At 39.3% G+C, this 12,668-nt stretch overlaps 1 protein-coding gene and 1 long non-coding RNA gene across 2 annotated transcripts in view; both read right to left on the bottom strand.

Moving 5' to 3' along the window:
- The window catches only part of LOC149732739 (uncharacterized), a 13,095-nt gene extending 10,607 nt beyond the window's left edge, over positions 1–2,488 (bottom strand). Inside the window, exon 1 of the mRNA XM_089882589.1 lies at positions 338–2,488. Within this exon, the coding sequence (XP_089738715.1) occupies positions 338–2,488 (2,151 nt within the window). The remainder of the gene's footprint in view (positions 1–337) is intronic.
- On the bottom strand, positions 2,476–12,668 carry LOC149732738 (uncharacterized). The gene is made up of 4 exons (XR_016385520.1): positions 12,422–12,668; positions 12,128–12,194; positions 11,525–11,605; positions 2,476–2,608 (listed from the first exon to the last, which is right to left on the bottom strand). It is a non-coding gene; the product is annotated as an uncharacterized LOC149732738 (long non-coding RNA).

Here is a 12,668-nt window from a genome sequence, read left to right as displayed (position 1 = left end):
CCAACATGGCTTCGCACGTAATTTGTAAACTTTGATGTTTTGTTCGATAAACAGAAGATTACATAGCGGCGTTTTGTATAGAAATTATGGAAAGAGAAATTTCCAATTCCGATATAATCGACTTACTTCTGCCTCACATACGTCAGACCTAGTGTTACACAATGAAGGAGCTACACGCGAGTTTAAAAGCGGGGTGGCGACATAAAAGTGTTTTGACAACATCGTTTAACGTTGAGCGCCCAGTAGCGCTTAGTAACCGTATTATTGGAGTTGTTTTCATATAAAACACTGAGCTTAACTTGGCTTTATTCGCGAACAAATAGCCGGAGGAAGTTACCTGCTGTTGCTGGGACCTAACGGCGTCACCGCCTACTGTTAACGTGTCCGGGGAGGCGAGGTACATATCCAGGAATTCATCGTCGTCCATGTTATCCAAGTTATCTAGTGACTGCTGGGATCCCAGCATGAGTTTGATCATATTTACGTCATCAACGCTCGTAGAGAGTGAGGAATAACGTTGGTAGAGTAGAGCGGCTCGTAGCCGAGCCCGCCCGGCTTCTACTCCCGACAAACCCCCTTGGTGAAAAGTCTCAGGGCGTCCATCGCGCGTAAAAAGCGAAGTCGAACGGCGACGGTGTTGCATTTGACCATAGGTCGGTAAGTCCTCCATGTTAAGCGACATAACCTGCTTTGCACGTCGCTCCACTGACATAAAATCTCCACTAGAAGAAGACTGCTTCACGGTATGTTTCTTTGGTCGACGGTTTTGGTGTCGACGAAGAACAACTCCGGGGTAGCCGATCGCACGTTTGATTGGCGAATCTACGGTGGTAGATTTTCCGTCGGTCGACGATATAGAACCGCTCGCTTTTTTGTGCCCTTTTCTGTCCAAACTTTCGTTGTTGCTTGAAAAATTAGGAGGATGCAAGGTTGATGAAAGGTGAGGTCTTTGTACATGGGATGTACCGGTTAGCTGTGGTGACGAGGCGTACATAACTTGGTTGTTCAGTGGTTTCCGTAGTTGTACAGGTGTTGTTGTGTGGCTGCGGCGCCGAGGTAATGTTTGCGTGTTCATCTCTGTTGCCTGGATAGATTCAATCGTTCGATGTGCTAAACAAGTCGCGGAGCTACTGAATGTGACCGAGCCCTCCGTGGTTGAAACACTTGTTAATGAACTTTCATCACAAATGTCTGTTTCTGCGTTTCGTTTAACTGGGGTAGGCGCGCCTAATGTATTAGACGGGGTTACGTTGCAGCTTAGGGTAGGTTGAGATCTTGAAGGTGCAGCATTGGAGTAGACGTAGGATGAGCTTGTTTCTATTATAGAGATATCTTCTCCTACCGTGGTGTATTCGGGAGAATCTGTAACAACACAGTGGTCATGTCTTTCCGAGGATATGTACTCGTCCTGGTACTCCGAGCACGCAGATTCTAAAATCTCTTTTGCAAATACATTGTCCGATGTTGGTTTTGCAAAGGGGACGTGCTTTACCGTTTCAGGTACCTCCGAGATGCTGATTACAGTATCAGTGCTTGCAGAGCTGCCGTTGCTTTGTGTTCGAACGTATTTGTTCGCAACAACTGTTGGTGTTGAGTTAGGTGGTATGCAGCTTTCCTCTGGTATGCTAGCCACTCTTGAAAGCCTGGAATCAGACACAGATGCGGAAGAGGAATGCTCAATTTGGGTTGAAGAGTCAGATGATGATCCTTTGCGTTTCTTTTTCGACTTTTTCCCTTTGGATCCCTTTAGTCGAAAAGAGCCACGACCGCTGCCGAAAATCCCTGATGACGAGTCTGTGTCTGATGGACTCTTACCGGAAGAGGACGAGGTCGATTTTTTGAATCTACGGAAGAAATTATCCAGTGTTAAGGTTCTAGTTCGGCCACCTTTTGCGGTCGGTTGAATTTCTTCTAATGTAAAACCGCGCGTGAAAGTGGCCGCAGGTTCTGACGTGTTAAGGTGGTTTGGAGCTTCAGGGGTATATGATCTAGGCTGACTTTCGGCAAATTCCGACAGCGTCTGGCCACGAAAAGATTCTACGAGTGACCACGGACGACGGGCGGACCATCTTCTTCCTCCAGTGAAGGATTGTGAAGATGCGGAGGATGCAGTCCGGGAGCTGGACTCGGAGCCGGGAATCCGATCTTGGCTCTGTCGGTGTGAATGCTTGCCGTTTCCAAGAGCATCACGAGAAGATCTTCTTAGAACGACGTTAGATTGATTGGCAGAGATCAACGAATGTCCGTTCTCAAGTTCAGCGGGGTCAATAAATATTTCGCCAACAGAAGGACTTCGGGGTTTTGAAACTTTCTTGGTGGCAATACGTTTCGTTCCATTCTTACTCTGCTCTTGGCTGGATGTATATGAGTCATTACATGCAAGGGAATTATCGGCGTCACTTATTTCAATTATCTTTTCGTCCAATATCGCATCAGAGTTCGACTTCTTTTTCTTCCCTTTCGAGGTGAAAAATCGTTTCATCTTCATTTCCAATTCACTCGGTTTGTGTTTTGATTAATATCCGCTAAGCTAGGCAGTTTAAAAATATCCAAGCACGTTCATTTCAATTATTTACCAACGCTTTTCTAATGAAGCATTGAAGCCCAACTGCGGATGAAAACTTAGTTTAGTAATTGCAATGGAGGCATCGAGGGCGATACGGTATTAAACTTAATGCGCTCGCGACCCGAAGGCCCCAACTTTATTAGTCTAATTACGTTTCACGCATTACAGGATAATTGCCCACAGTTTTGCACGGTCGGCTTATGGCGTGATACGGTTTGAGGATTTGTGAAACATAACGCTTTCGGGTCAACCAGACGGCCACACAAATATGCAAGCATTGGTATATAGGCTTGAAACTATTGGAAATATACACTGCGTATAATGTTAACTATAATGTTACCAGTTATCCACTCTATAGGGCCTGTCCAAAACTTAGAAGCAATCACATACTTATCATTGTCAAATGATCTGAATGCTTACTGTTTTTAATATAAACTCACAAGTCACAAACAAAACTGCTCCGAAAAATACCAACAAGACTGACTTTCGCAGCAACAACAACAACGTGACGGAATACAACCATCTAGTCGCTTATTTTACAGAAAACGAGACAGCATGAACGGACTCAAGCTTTGATTTGTATTTTTTACATACTGACGAGTAACGTTTGTTGTTGTGGGTGACGTCAGGCTAGAAACAGAGCCTCAAACAGCGGATATAACGTCATATGAGCACAGGAAATTGCGAGCTGCGTATGGACCGATGACGACTGGCCACAGTGCTGCACAACAATAATAACAACAAATCCAATCAAAGCGTGACAAGTGGCTCGAACTTCTGAGAGTGACAAAGTAGGTTGTCGTGTGGTAACACTGTGTGATCAGAGAAACAGGTGATTGGCACTAACGACCTGATCGGCTGATTGGCGTACTTTCAACCGAAATATGCTTGCGTATCTTTTTCGATGAATACATGCTGAAGGCAGCGGATCGTAATTCGCGACAAGCGGTTAAGTTTTGCAGCTTTGCCCCGGGGCGTCGCAGCATCAATAACAAAGCCCTCACACCCCGCCGCACGCGATAATATGACGCTCCCAAGTCAAACAATTCACACCTGGCAACTACAGTGTTATCTTGTCTGACACAACATACCACTGATCAACCGAATCCAACGTCAAGGTTGATAAATTAGAAAGTAAAATAAGTCACATATTCAATGCCTTGCAATTCGGCCTTTAGAGGATATTTAATTGGAAACCAATTTGAAACTGCGTTGGCTTAAAAGATTGAACGTGACAGATTGGAAAACAACAAAGTAACTTGGCATTGATTTATCGCAAACAACTCAACACAATACTCACGTTTGAAATTAATAACATGACAAACCGATTACAATTGCCAGAAAACAGTTACCAGATTTATTACTGCGTGTTTAACTATTAGTAACATTAAAAGACGAAAACAACCAATTCCTTTTTTTAAATTTAAACCTTTTTAAATTCAAAACTACCGCTCATAAAAGGGACGTGTACTTTGTGTTCATGATAAAAAAGTTGTGTTGGTTGGTGCAATAGCCCATGTGAACACCTACGTAATAGAATCTCTCTGTTTTGATCGCTTGTCGTACAACTGTCGCAAGGTTTCCTCGTGTTGCTACACCTCTCATTGTTTAAGATGTAACGTGAGCCATATAAGCGTTTCCGTTGTTTAGTTAAATTCACAGGAAAACATCGACCGATGCGAATTGTTGCGTTAATATGCATTATAAAATCGAACAGAATTAGTGGTTTAATTCATTAGTTTAACACGCCATGAGACAATTTAACAGAATAGTTGTTAACAACGTCACATATTTGAACCAGCAGGGACCGGATATCGACCATCGAACCCGCCTGACTGCAGCGGTTGCGCTAATCGAGTTTGCAGGCTTCTTTGGCCAACTTCGCACTTCACTGAGCGCAAAACCCACACCGCAGCCACTCGAGGCCATACAAGGGTAAAGGCGACTGGTGGCATTTCAACCGAAAAGTCTCAGCTTACCCAGTCTGTCGTATTATCGGCCTAATTCGCAGCGCAATACTCAGTGAATCACGCACCAAACAAAAGCTTTTTAACCGCTAGTTCCCTATGGAGCTGTCACCGGTTTCTGCCTAATGCGTTAAGAAAACTTGTTCGAACAAAAACATTTCAAGTACCAATTGATAACAGGCCGGTTGTAAACGGTTTGAAGAGCGGCAGACGGCCAAAACGAAGTCCATCGATGCATCACTGACATGCTATTCATTATCTAGCGCGATTAATCAGATAGTTAGAGTGTCAAACGAACAATACCACGGTTCTGATTTACTAACAGTACTAACTGTGTGCAACAAACAGACAGTGACGTCTTTAACAACATGACCCGACAGACAATAACCGGCACTCCTTAAACAAACTAATCACTACCTGAATACGCAGTACGCAGAGTTCAGTACTGTGCGATCGCAATAACCTAGCTATTACCGTGACGAGCCGTAAATACTGTGGGTTCTATTGCTATTTATTTCTATTTTTACAGCATTGAGTCATTTGATTAAAAAAACAATTGTTCAAAGATGCAACCTCTTTATACTGTACAAGACTGTCTGAATTGACCAAACCATTCAAAATATGAACATAACGGAAAACGCGTTGCTTATTACGTATACACATCAACAGTGTGTGTTACTGTGGCTTGTTCAGTCACAAAACGTATGAAATACCTTCCACGAGTAAAGTAAAACAGGCTAAATGCAACGATAAAGCTACTTTCGCAAACACAGGTGGGGTAGAAACTGCTCTGTTTAATATTTCAATATAAAGATAAATAGCTTACGCGATATCCCTGTCTGGGAACTGAAACTAGAGCTTGCGTTCAAGTATATGCAAACAAGCATCAACATAGGACTGAATATGTAAGGTCCTATGCGGATAAGACACTATATCACACTTCATTTACCTTAACTATCTTATTTTCTATGTTTACAACTGTAACTGTGCTGCTTAACGTGTCATTAAATGACGCGCATTGCCTCTAAACAAACGCTCTCATGACAGCCCGACAAAGTGTGTTCTAAAAAGCGGTTTCTAACCACAGCGATTCTCTCCAGTTTTTTAGAGAAAAAGGCACAGCGCTTACGTCATAATTACACGGCGTTCTTCAGCGAACTATCCTTTGGCTTGTACTGTTGCTGACCGCAGCATTTTTCACCGGACTTCGAGCCTGAAGTTCATGTGCATCTATACGCTCATAAGTGGCCATGCATAATGCAAAGTTTCTATGGCAAAAATAAGCAAACCCGCGCCAGTAGTTTGTGTTCTATTCTCCTGGGAAGACAGACACTCCGTCGCATGCGGGTAGGAGCTTTTAAATTATTCGTGAATCACTGGCTTAAGAAACCGGTAAATCACTAGCGTGTAGGGCGTAGGCGATATTACCACAGGCGAAATTTTTCGCGTTAAAGAGAAAGTTCGTTTTATTGCGAATATATTTGCACTTTATATAGTCATGTTAAAGTCAAACAATTCCCAAGGCTATTAGACGCAGCGGAAATCAGCGGCGGGAAAAAAGATGGGAACTAAGCGCTATTATGTGTATCATGCGAAGCAAACAATATAAAACGGAACGTGGTTTTTAGACAGCTATGCATGGGAAATCGGTGCTGCACAACGAGGGGTCACTTCCGCAATAAAACAGCATCGTCATTGATGGATGATTCAATGAAACACAGAATAACATTCACTCATTCAATGACTGGAAAATCTCTTTAACCGTCTCGCCGACAAAGCCATTCTACGTGAGAACTGCATGAACAATTTTCCTGGACAGTGACATCTTTACCTTTACTATGAATTAAAAGCAAGACTAATTGACAAGCGTTTGATGCAAAGTTCTTTGTAGTAAATGTGACGGTACAGTATCACCATACTCAGTATGTGACATGCATTTCTAGGGAGGTATAGTCAACCAACAAAGCTGTGGCCCTGCTGAGTGTCCGTGTGCACACACGCGTGTAGTGAAATTAAACAGTGGCAAATAACGGGAACAGTGTGTCATTTGACCCCGTTAATACAGTGGACTACACACAGAGAAGTATTGTGCATCCAGCTGTCCCACTTGGAACCGTCGTAAATTGCTGCGCTGCTGGAGCTGTAAATTCAGCACCGAGATTTTGCGTTTAAACTGGACTGTTTCGAAAAAAATTTAAACATAAGACACAGCAAATGTAAGCTATATTCTCTGGATTATACCTACACACTAGAGAACAGTATACAAAGTTTATGTTTAGCTGTTAAATGGAATAAATGCATTTTAATGTAAATCACACAAAATTTAGGAATAGTTTCGCAATGCCTTTTATTATTGAACTGGGATGAGTAAGCTTAATATAACAATGTTAACTAGAGGGACGCTGCGCGTATATTCATAAATACAGTTCAGCGGAATCACCTTGAATTAAAGAATACAACAAAACAACACGTATTATTGCTAATTTTGGAACACAATCGCATAATTTCATGTCACTTTCAATGAGTTTTTTTATTAGCCTGTTCGTTGCCCAATTACCGGATACCTATGATAGCTACCTATATGTATTATTGGTTTCGCTTTGTTATTTTGAAAACTGATCAAGTTGGAGGTTAGCAGGGGCAAGTAGACAGCCCATTTGGGGAACGTCAACATTATCGATTATTTCAAGTGGTTGAACCGGCAATGTACTTTCCAAGAACAACATAAGGAACTTTTGACACTAAGTTTTGTTAAGTTCCGCGTTAAAATTAACGGGTAAACGAAAAATATTGCTGGAACATAATATGAGCCTTTGACAGGCAGGAAATTAGCAACCCGCGCCCGGGATGTAAGTCCCTGCGCCCGTTTTTGATTTGGTTGGATTATGGACTGTGGGGATTCGTGACCAAGCAATTAGAGGAACGATTACTGGTTGAGGGAGCGCACGGGACAGGAATTGTATTTGTCTACTGGCTCAGTAGAGGATGTAAGTACTTAGGAATACATGTCGGTAAATGTAAGGGACATAATCTCATTAGAAAGTATAGAAGAGCGACGGCGGTTAAAGAAAGTTTACAAACGACCAACTTGGAGAGGTACGAGAAACGCTAGGGAGGGTACTTCATCACGTATTAATCTGCAATGCGGAACAATGAAGTGCGCAGTAAACACACTTCAAAATTCCCCGTTCTTATTGGAAGCCACGCGAAAGTGGAGAATTTTCAGCGACCCTTAACCGCTGCAACAGGAACAACGAGGTGCTTCAATGCGTCTGGATATCGCCTAATAAGCACTTCAAGTTGAAGTTTAAGTGAGCGAGCACGCGCTAAGTTGTAAAACGATTTCTAATATTAAATGCACTGCGCCATTTATTAAAATGCTACAAACGAATGAAAACAACAGCAATCGCATTTGTCCACACATAAGCGCTGGCTCAACTAATGACATTTAACACAGATTTTTACGTTTATACCAAAATAGTTTCAGCAACTTCACATACATTGGTGGAAGTATGGCTTGTACGACACACTCATTTTGTCACTAAATTTTGAAGCAAAAATACCTTATAAATTCAATAGAATACATCGATTTGCTTTATAATGTACCAGGACAAAGCATGTAAAAGCCGGATGGGCTGTCGAAAATTTCCGGATTACAATTTAAACGATTTTAGATAAAAAAAAACAGCCTGTTAGACACGAAAGCCAAACCGAATTGATCTGTATTGACTGGTATTACAAAACAATAAAAACAAACTAAGAAACTTAGAAAATAACACAATTCTACAAAAACTGTTCTACAAATAAATTTTCATCTTTCTTTACTGTTTACAGAAACAAAATTCTTGGTATTATTAACAAACTATACCCGTCTGTAAAGGCAGGACAGGAAACTTTTTACTTCTAAGCTGTAGCTAAACTCGGGTGATCGTGTACTGGAACTGTGGTTCGGAAACGTGCTGCGCGAGTCAACCGTTTCTGCATTATTCATTTGCTCTGAAATAATGCACGAAGTGACTCGTTTTGCGTCACGGAACAGTTGAATCATTTTGGAACCGAAGAACAAAACCATCAGCTAGTTTAACCTAATGATCTTGAATTTTAGGAATAACAAGTTATGGCATTTAATGCAAACTGGAACATTGGGTGTACTTTTCACAGCTACCTCAAATTCCCACCAGCCTATTGATTTTATGTTTTACAATCGAACGAACATTATATGCATAATTACTAATTAGTGTCTCGACCAAAACGCAAAACTTAGTTCTGTTATTATAAAAAAGTAAGAATGGAGACCAAAATAATGTTGTGTGAAAGGCAACTAGAAAGGGGTTTACCAAGAGGCTTACCCCTACATGAAAAGATATTACTTTTTTAACAAAGGTATTTTTAAGGTTTGAAAACGAAACTTTAAATACACGAGTAGCATACAGCATATGAAGTAATCTGTGTAGTAACTATTACAGGCCTTAATGTCTAATCGTACGTGTGTTGTAGTGGTACTAAACGTGGTGATGCATACTTGGCATATGCAAAATCACGCGATCAACTGTGAATAATGCTCACTTCATCATTAAATACTCGGTTTAATGTTAATCACTCGTCCGGGCAGCGTGTGTTTATTTCAATCGAGCAAATGGAGGTTCCGTGTAACTACGGTTGTTAATTGTCAGGAGGTAAAAAAAAATTATTTACACAGCTTATGTAGGCGGTAACCAGGTAGGATATGCATAACTTATTTATAACTCGGCTATGTTAGTTATTATGGTAATGTACAAGAATACGAAAGAAATTAGGAAAATAATACAAAGCGCTAGAATAGTCAAAGAAAATCGTTAAATAAATTTCTAACGAATTATTATACGGGGCATGTATAAACATCATATTATCATAACTGTGATAAACTCCGTGAATTGGGCGCTGATTTAGTGCAAATGAAGTCGGATGATTTTTGTAACGAAACTACAAGTGCTACGACATATCTAACGTACAAAAGTCACGTTCAACGATTTGGTTTCTATGAGATAAATATATGCCCAAAAATGGTACCATCAATCTTTTGTTCAAACAGTCCATCTTCATATTATTGGATATATATTTATACATTAAAAAATCTTACATAAAAAAATAAAAGATTTCGTCAAGCGTGAACGTTTCAGATGTATCGTCGTGGGAGATGAGTACGACCATATGTTATGGGAAAACAGATGTAGGAGTGTGTGTAACGATACACCATGAGGCCTGTTTGCCAGGAATTAGTATGACAGTCCGTTATTACTTTGTTCAATTTACACTAGGGAAGCGATAAACACGTTTGTGGTAACCAATACTTCCTTTCACAGCTATTGATGTGGTTAAGGGGTCAATAGTTCATTTGACCATGCTCTGCGCGTTCTGGTAACTAACAAATCGCACCAACAAACAATAACAGGCAATTGTGTCAATCGAATAGTGAAGCCGGGGTTTATGCGTGTAAACTATAGGAATAGGTCACAGATTTCTTGGAAAGCATTTGTTATGAAATTTCGCTTCCCGTTACTGAGTTAATAGCGCTTACACCAGAACAAGAATAAAACGGAACGTTATATAAGTTTTGGGAAAGAAATCTTACGAATACATAAACGTTAACTCTAACTAAGAAAATATTCATTCCGAATGACAACGCTCTGTAATTTGAAAGGCTTGCGTATTCAAAATACATAAATCGCAAGCATATCAATTCTGTTGTTTAACCGTAACCTAATGCATAAATGGTATGTGTTAACTACACAAACGCACATTGCAACAAAAGCTAATTCCAGTAAAATGACGTAATCACATAAAGGAAACGTAGAGTTAATAGTTAACACATTACGTGCAAAGTGCAACAAAACCTGTGTCCGTACGTAGGGGCGGTTTATTGTATGTTTAACCAGCTATATTTATGAAGGTTACAAGAGGGGCGTCGCTACAAAAACCAAGTGCGCTTTTCCATAGTGCCGACTTGAATCACGCAAAACCAAACTTTATTCGTATTATTTGTTGAATATTTGCCATTGCAGAAAAACACAGTAAAATGTAGCGTGACCGCGTGGGAAAGTTTGTGGTATTTGTATGCGTGCAACATCGCAGCAGTAAAACGTTTGGTATACAGACCACAGCGACACAAACATTTAAATTTTAAATCATTTGTCTGGTTTGGGTTTTGTACATGGTTTTCATACTCAGAATTTAGCAGTTGGTCACACATAAATACGGAGAAAATTCATGACACAACGACTGTTACTTATATAACGATTCGTGTCGTATCTGTTTATTGAACGCGTATGGCTCTTTATCGCCAGCTGAAGGCCAGGTTAAATGCGAAAGTAATTATTACTATCCTGTATGGATGAAAGCAATTTTACAACGTTTTCTGTATAAATGTGATACTTTACACTGTTACCTTTGTAGTTTGTTTTAAATCCACTAACTTATATTAGGCTTTGGTAGTTTAAAGTTCAAAGTGTTAGTTATATTGTATTACAAAAGTGCGAGATGTCGAGAAGTGTCAAGACATTGAAGACCATATAATACATACATGATACAGTTATATACATATTATAAAATATTATATATATAATAATTAAACAATATTTACTATCTAGAATCTTTATAGGTTTCATTAAACAATACCCTAAACCTAAACAGAGTTTATCAGAAAGATGAAGAATGCAGTGAGCACCTATCAAACTCTGGTTAGCAAAAGCAACATTACAGAACTACTAGTATGAACTTATTTTAACAACTTTTATACCTACAGCTACAATGTACTCTTACCAAAAATTTCATATTATTTGGAAAATACACAATCCTAAACAGAAAACAGTATATTATTCCACAAGCTTATTAGACTGAGTGGGTATATAAAAGTAAAACCCTATTTTTTCGTAAAAAACAACTGATTTTAGGTAACTGCCCCAGACCCCAGCGTTTCTATTTTTTATGATAATTATTCTAGAATGAATCTTACCTTAAACTTGTCTGCTTGTGAGCAACAAGGCCCAATTTCGCTACAACAGTCTATCTTCTTTCGTTTTCTGGCACTTGGAGTCTGCATAACAAAACACTATATATCAGCTTATAACTTATTATAAAGCTTAGAGTTTAATTCAAGAACAAAAACATGGCATATATAAGTTTTATAACTTCTTCATGAAAATCAACTTAGCTTTATAATCGACACCGTATAAAAGAATAACAATCTGTTTTACGCCAAAATTTTTAGAATGCAAGGAAGGCAGAAATAATTAGACATTCTATCTTTTAAAACAAATTTGGTTCTAAATTTGTAATGTTTACTGGTTGATGCAGAGAATATGGTTTAATGCCCTGCCACTCCAGATTTGGCACATGTGATATGTTTTACTTTTGGTATACCAATATCACAGTTTTGATTGCAAACAAAATCTTAACAACATTGCTTATACGAATATATATGTGATGTGAATTTTAATAATATGACAAAGATATGACCTTTTTTTCCAAATTTCAAATTAAAATAAATACTGCCCCTAGCTGAAATTATTTACCTAGTTCTTCACATAGTACAATGTAAAAAATATATTAGTATTACCTTTAAGCTTGTAAGAGGAGACAGAAATGATGTTGATCTCGTTATTCTTTTTTCAATTGTGTTAATGCTGTAAATAAACATTTAAGAAAATAAAAACATAATCTGGGTTTAAGGGGCAAACTCTGATTTAAATCCCATGGCATGCCTCAATATATTATAGGACATATTGATCAGTGTTTTTTGCTACTGAAGCTAATGTTACTGTTTCGCTAGTTTGTATATGTATAAACAATAAAAAAAATACCGTGGTATCATTGTTATGCAACAATCTAAGATTTACATTGCGTTACTCACCAAGTACTTAGTGTGCTGTCAACTTTCCTCTTTTTTCTACTTTCTTTTAGCACTGAAAGGGAATCCTTTGAACGTTTCATTCTGAACAGCAGAAATGGCCACAGTTTATTAGTATTCCACAAAAATTACAACTTAGTAACCACTGGTAACAGTGTTATAACGTGCACGATCGCAGTTGATGTTAATCTCACAGTGAAGTAGTAACGAAACGCCTACAGTCACTTAGTTAAAGCTTGCCTATCTAAAA

Source organism: Ciona robusta, chromosome 8 (genome assembly GCF_009617815.1).
Source record: "Ciona robusta chromosome 8, ASM961781v2".
Classification (NCBI taxonomy): domain Eukaryota; kingdom Metazoa; phylum Chordata; class Ascidiacea; order Phlebobranchia; family Cionidae; genus Ciona; species Ciona robusta.
Note: the sequence above shows the minus strand (reverse complement) of the source record. Positions and strands in the feature narration are given on the sequence as shown.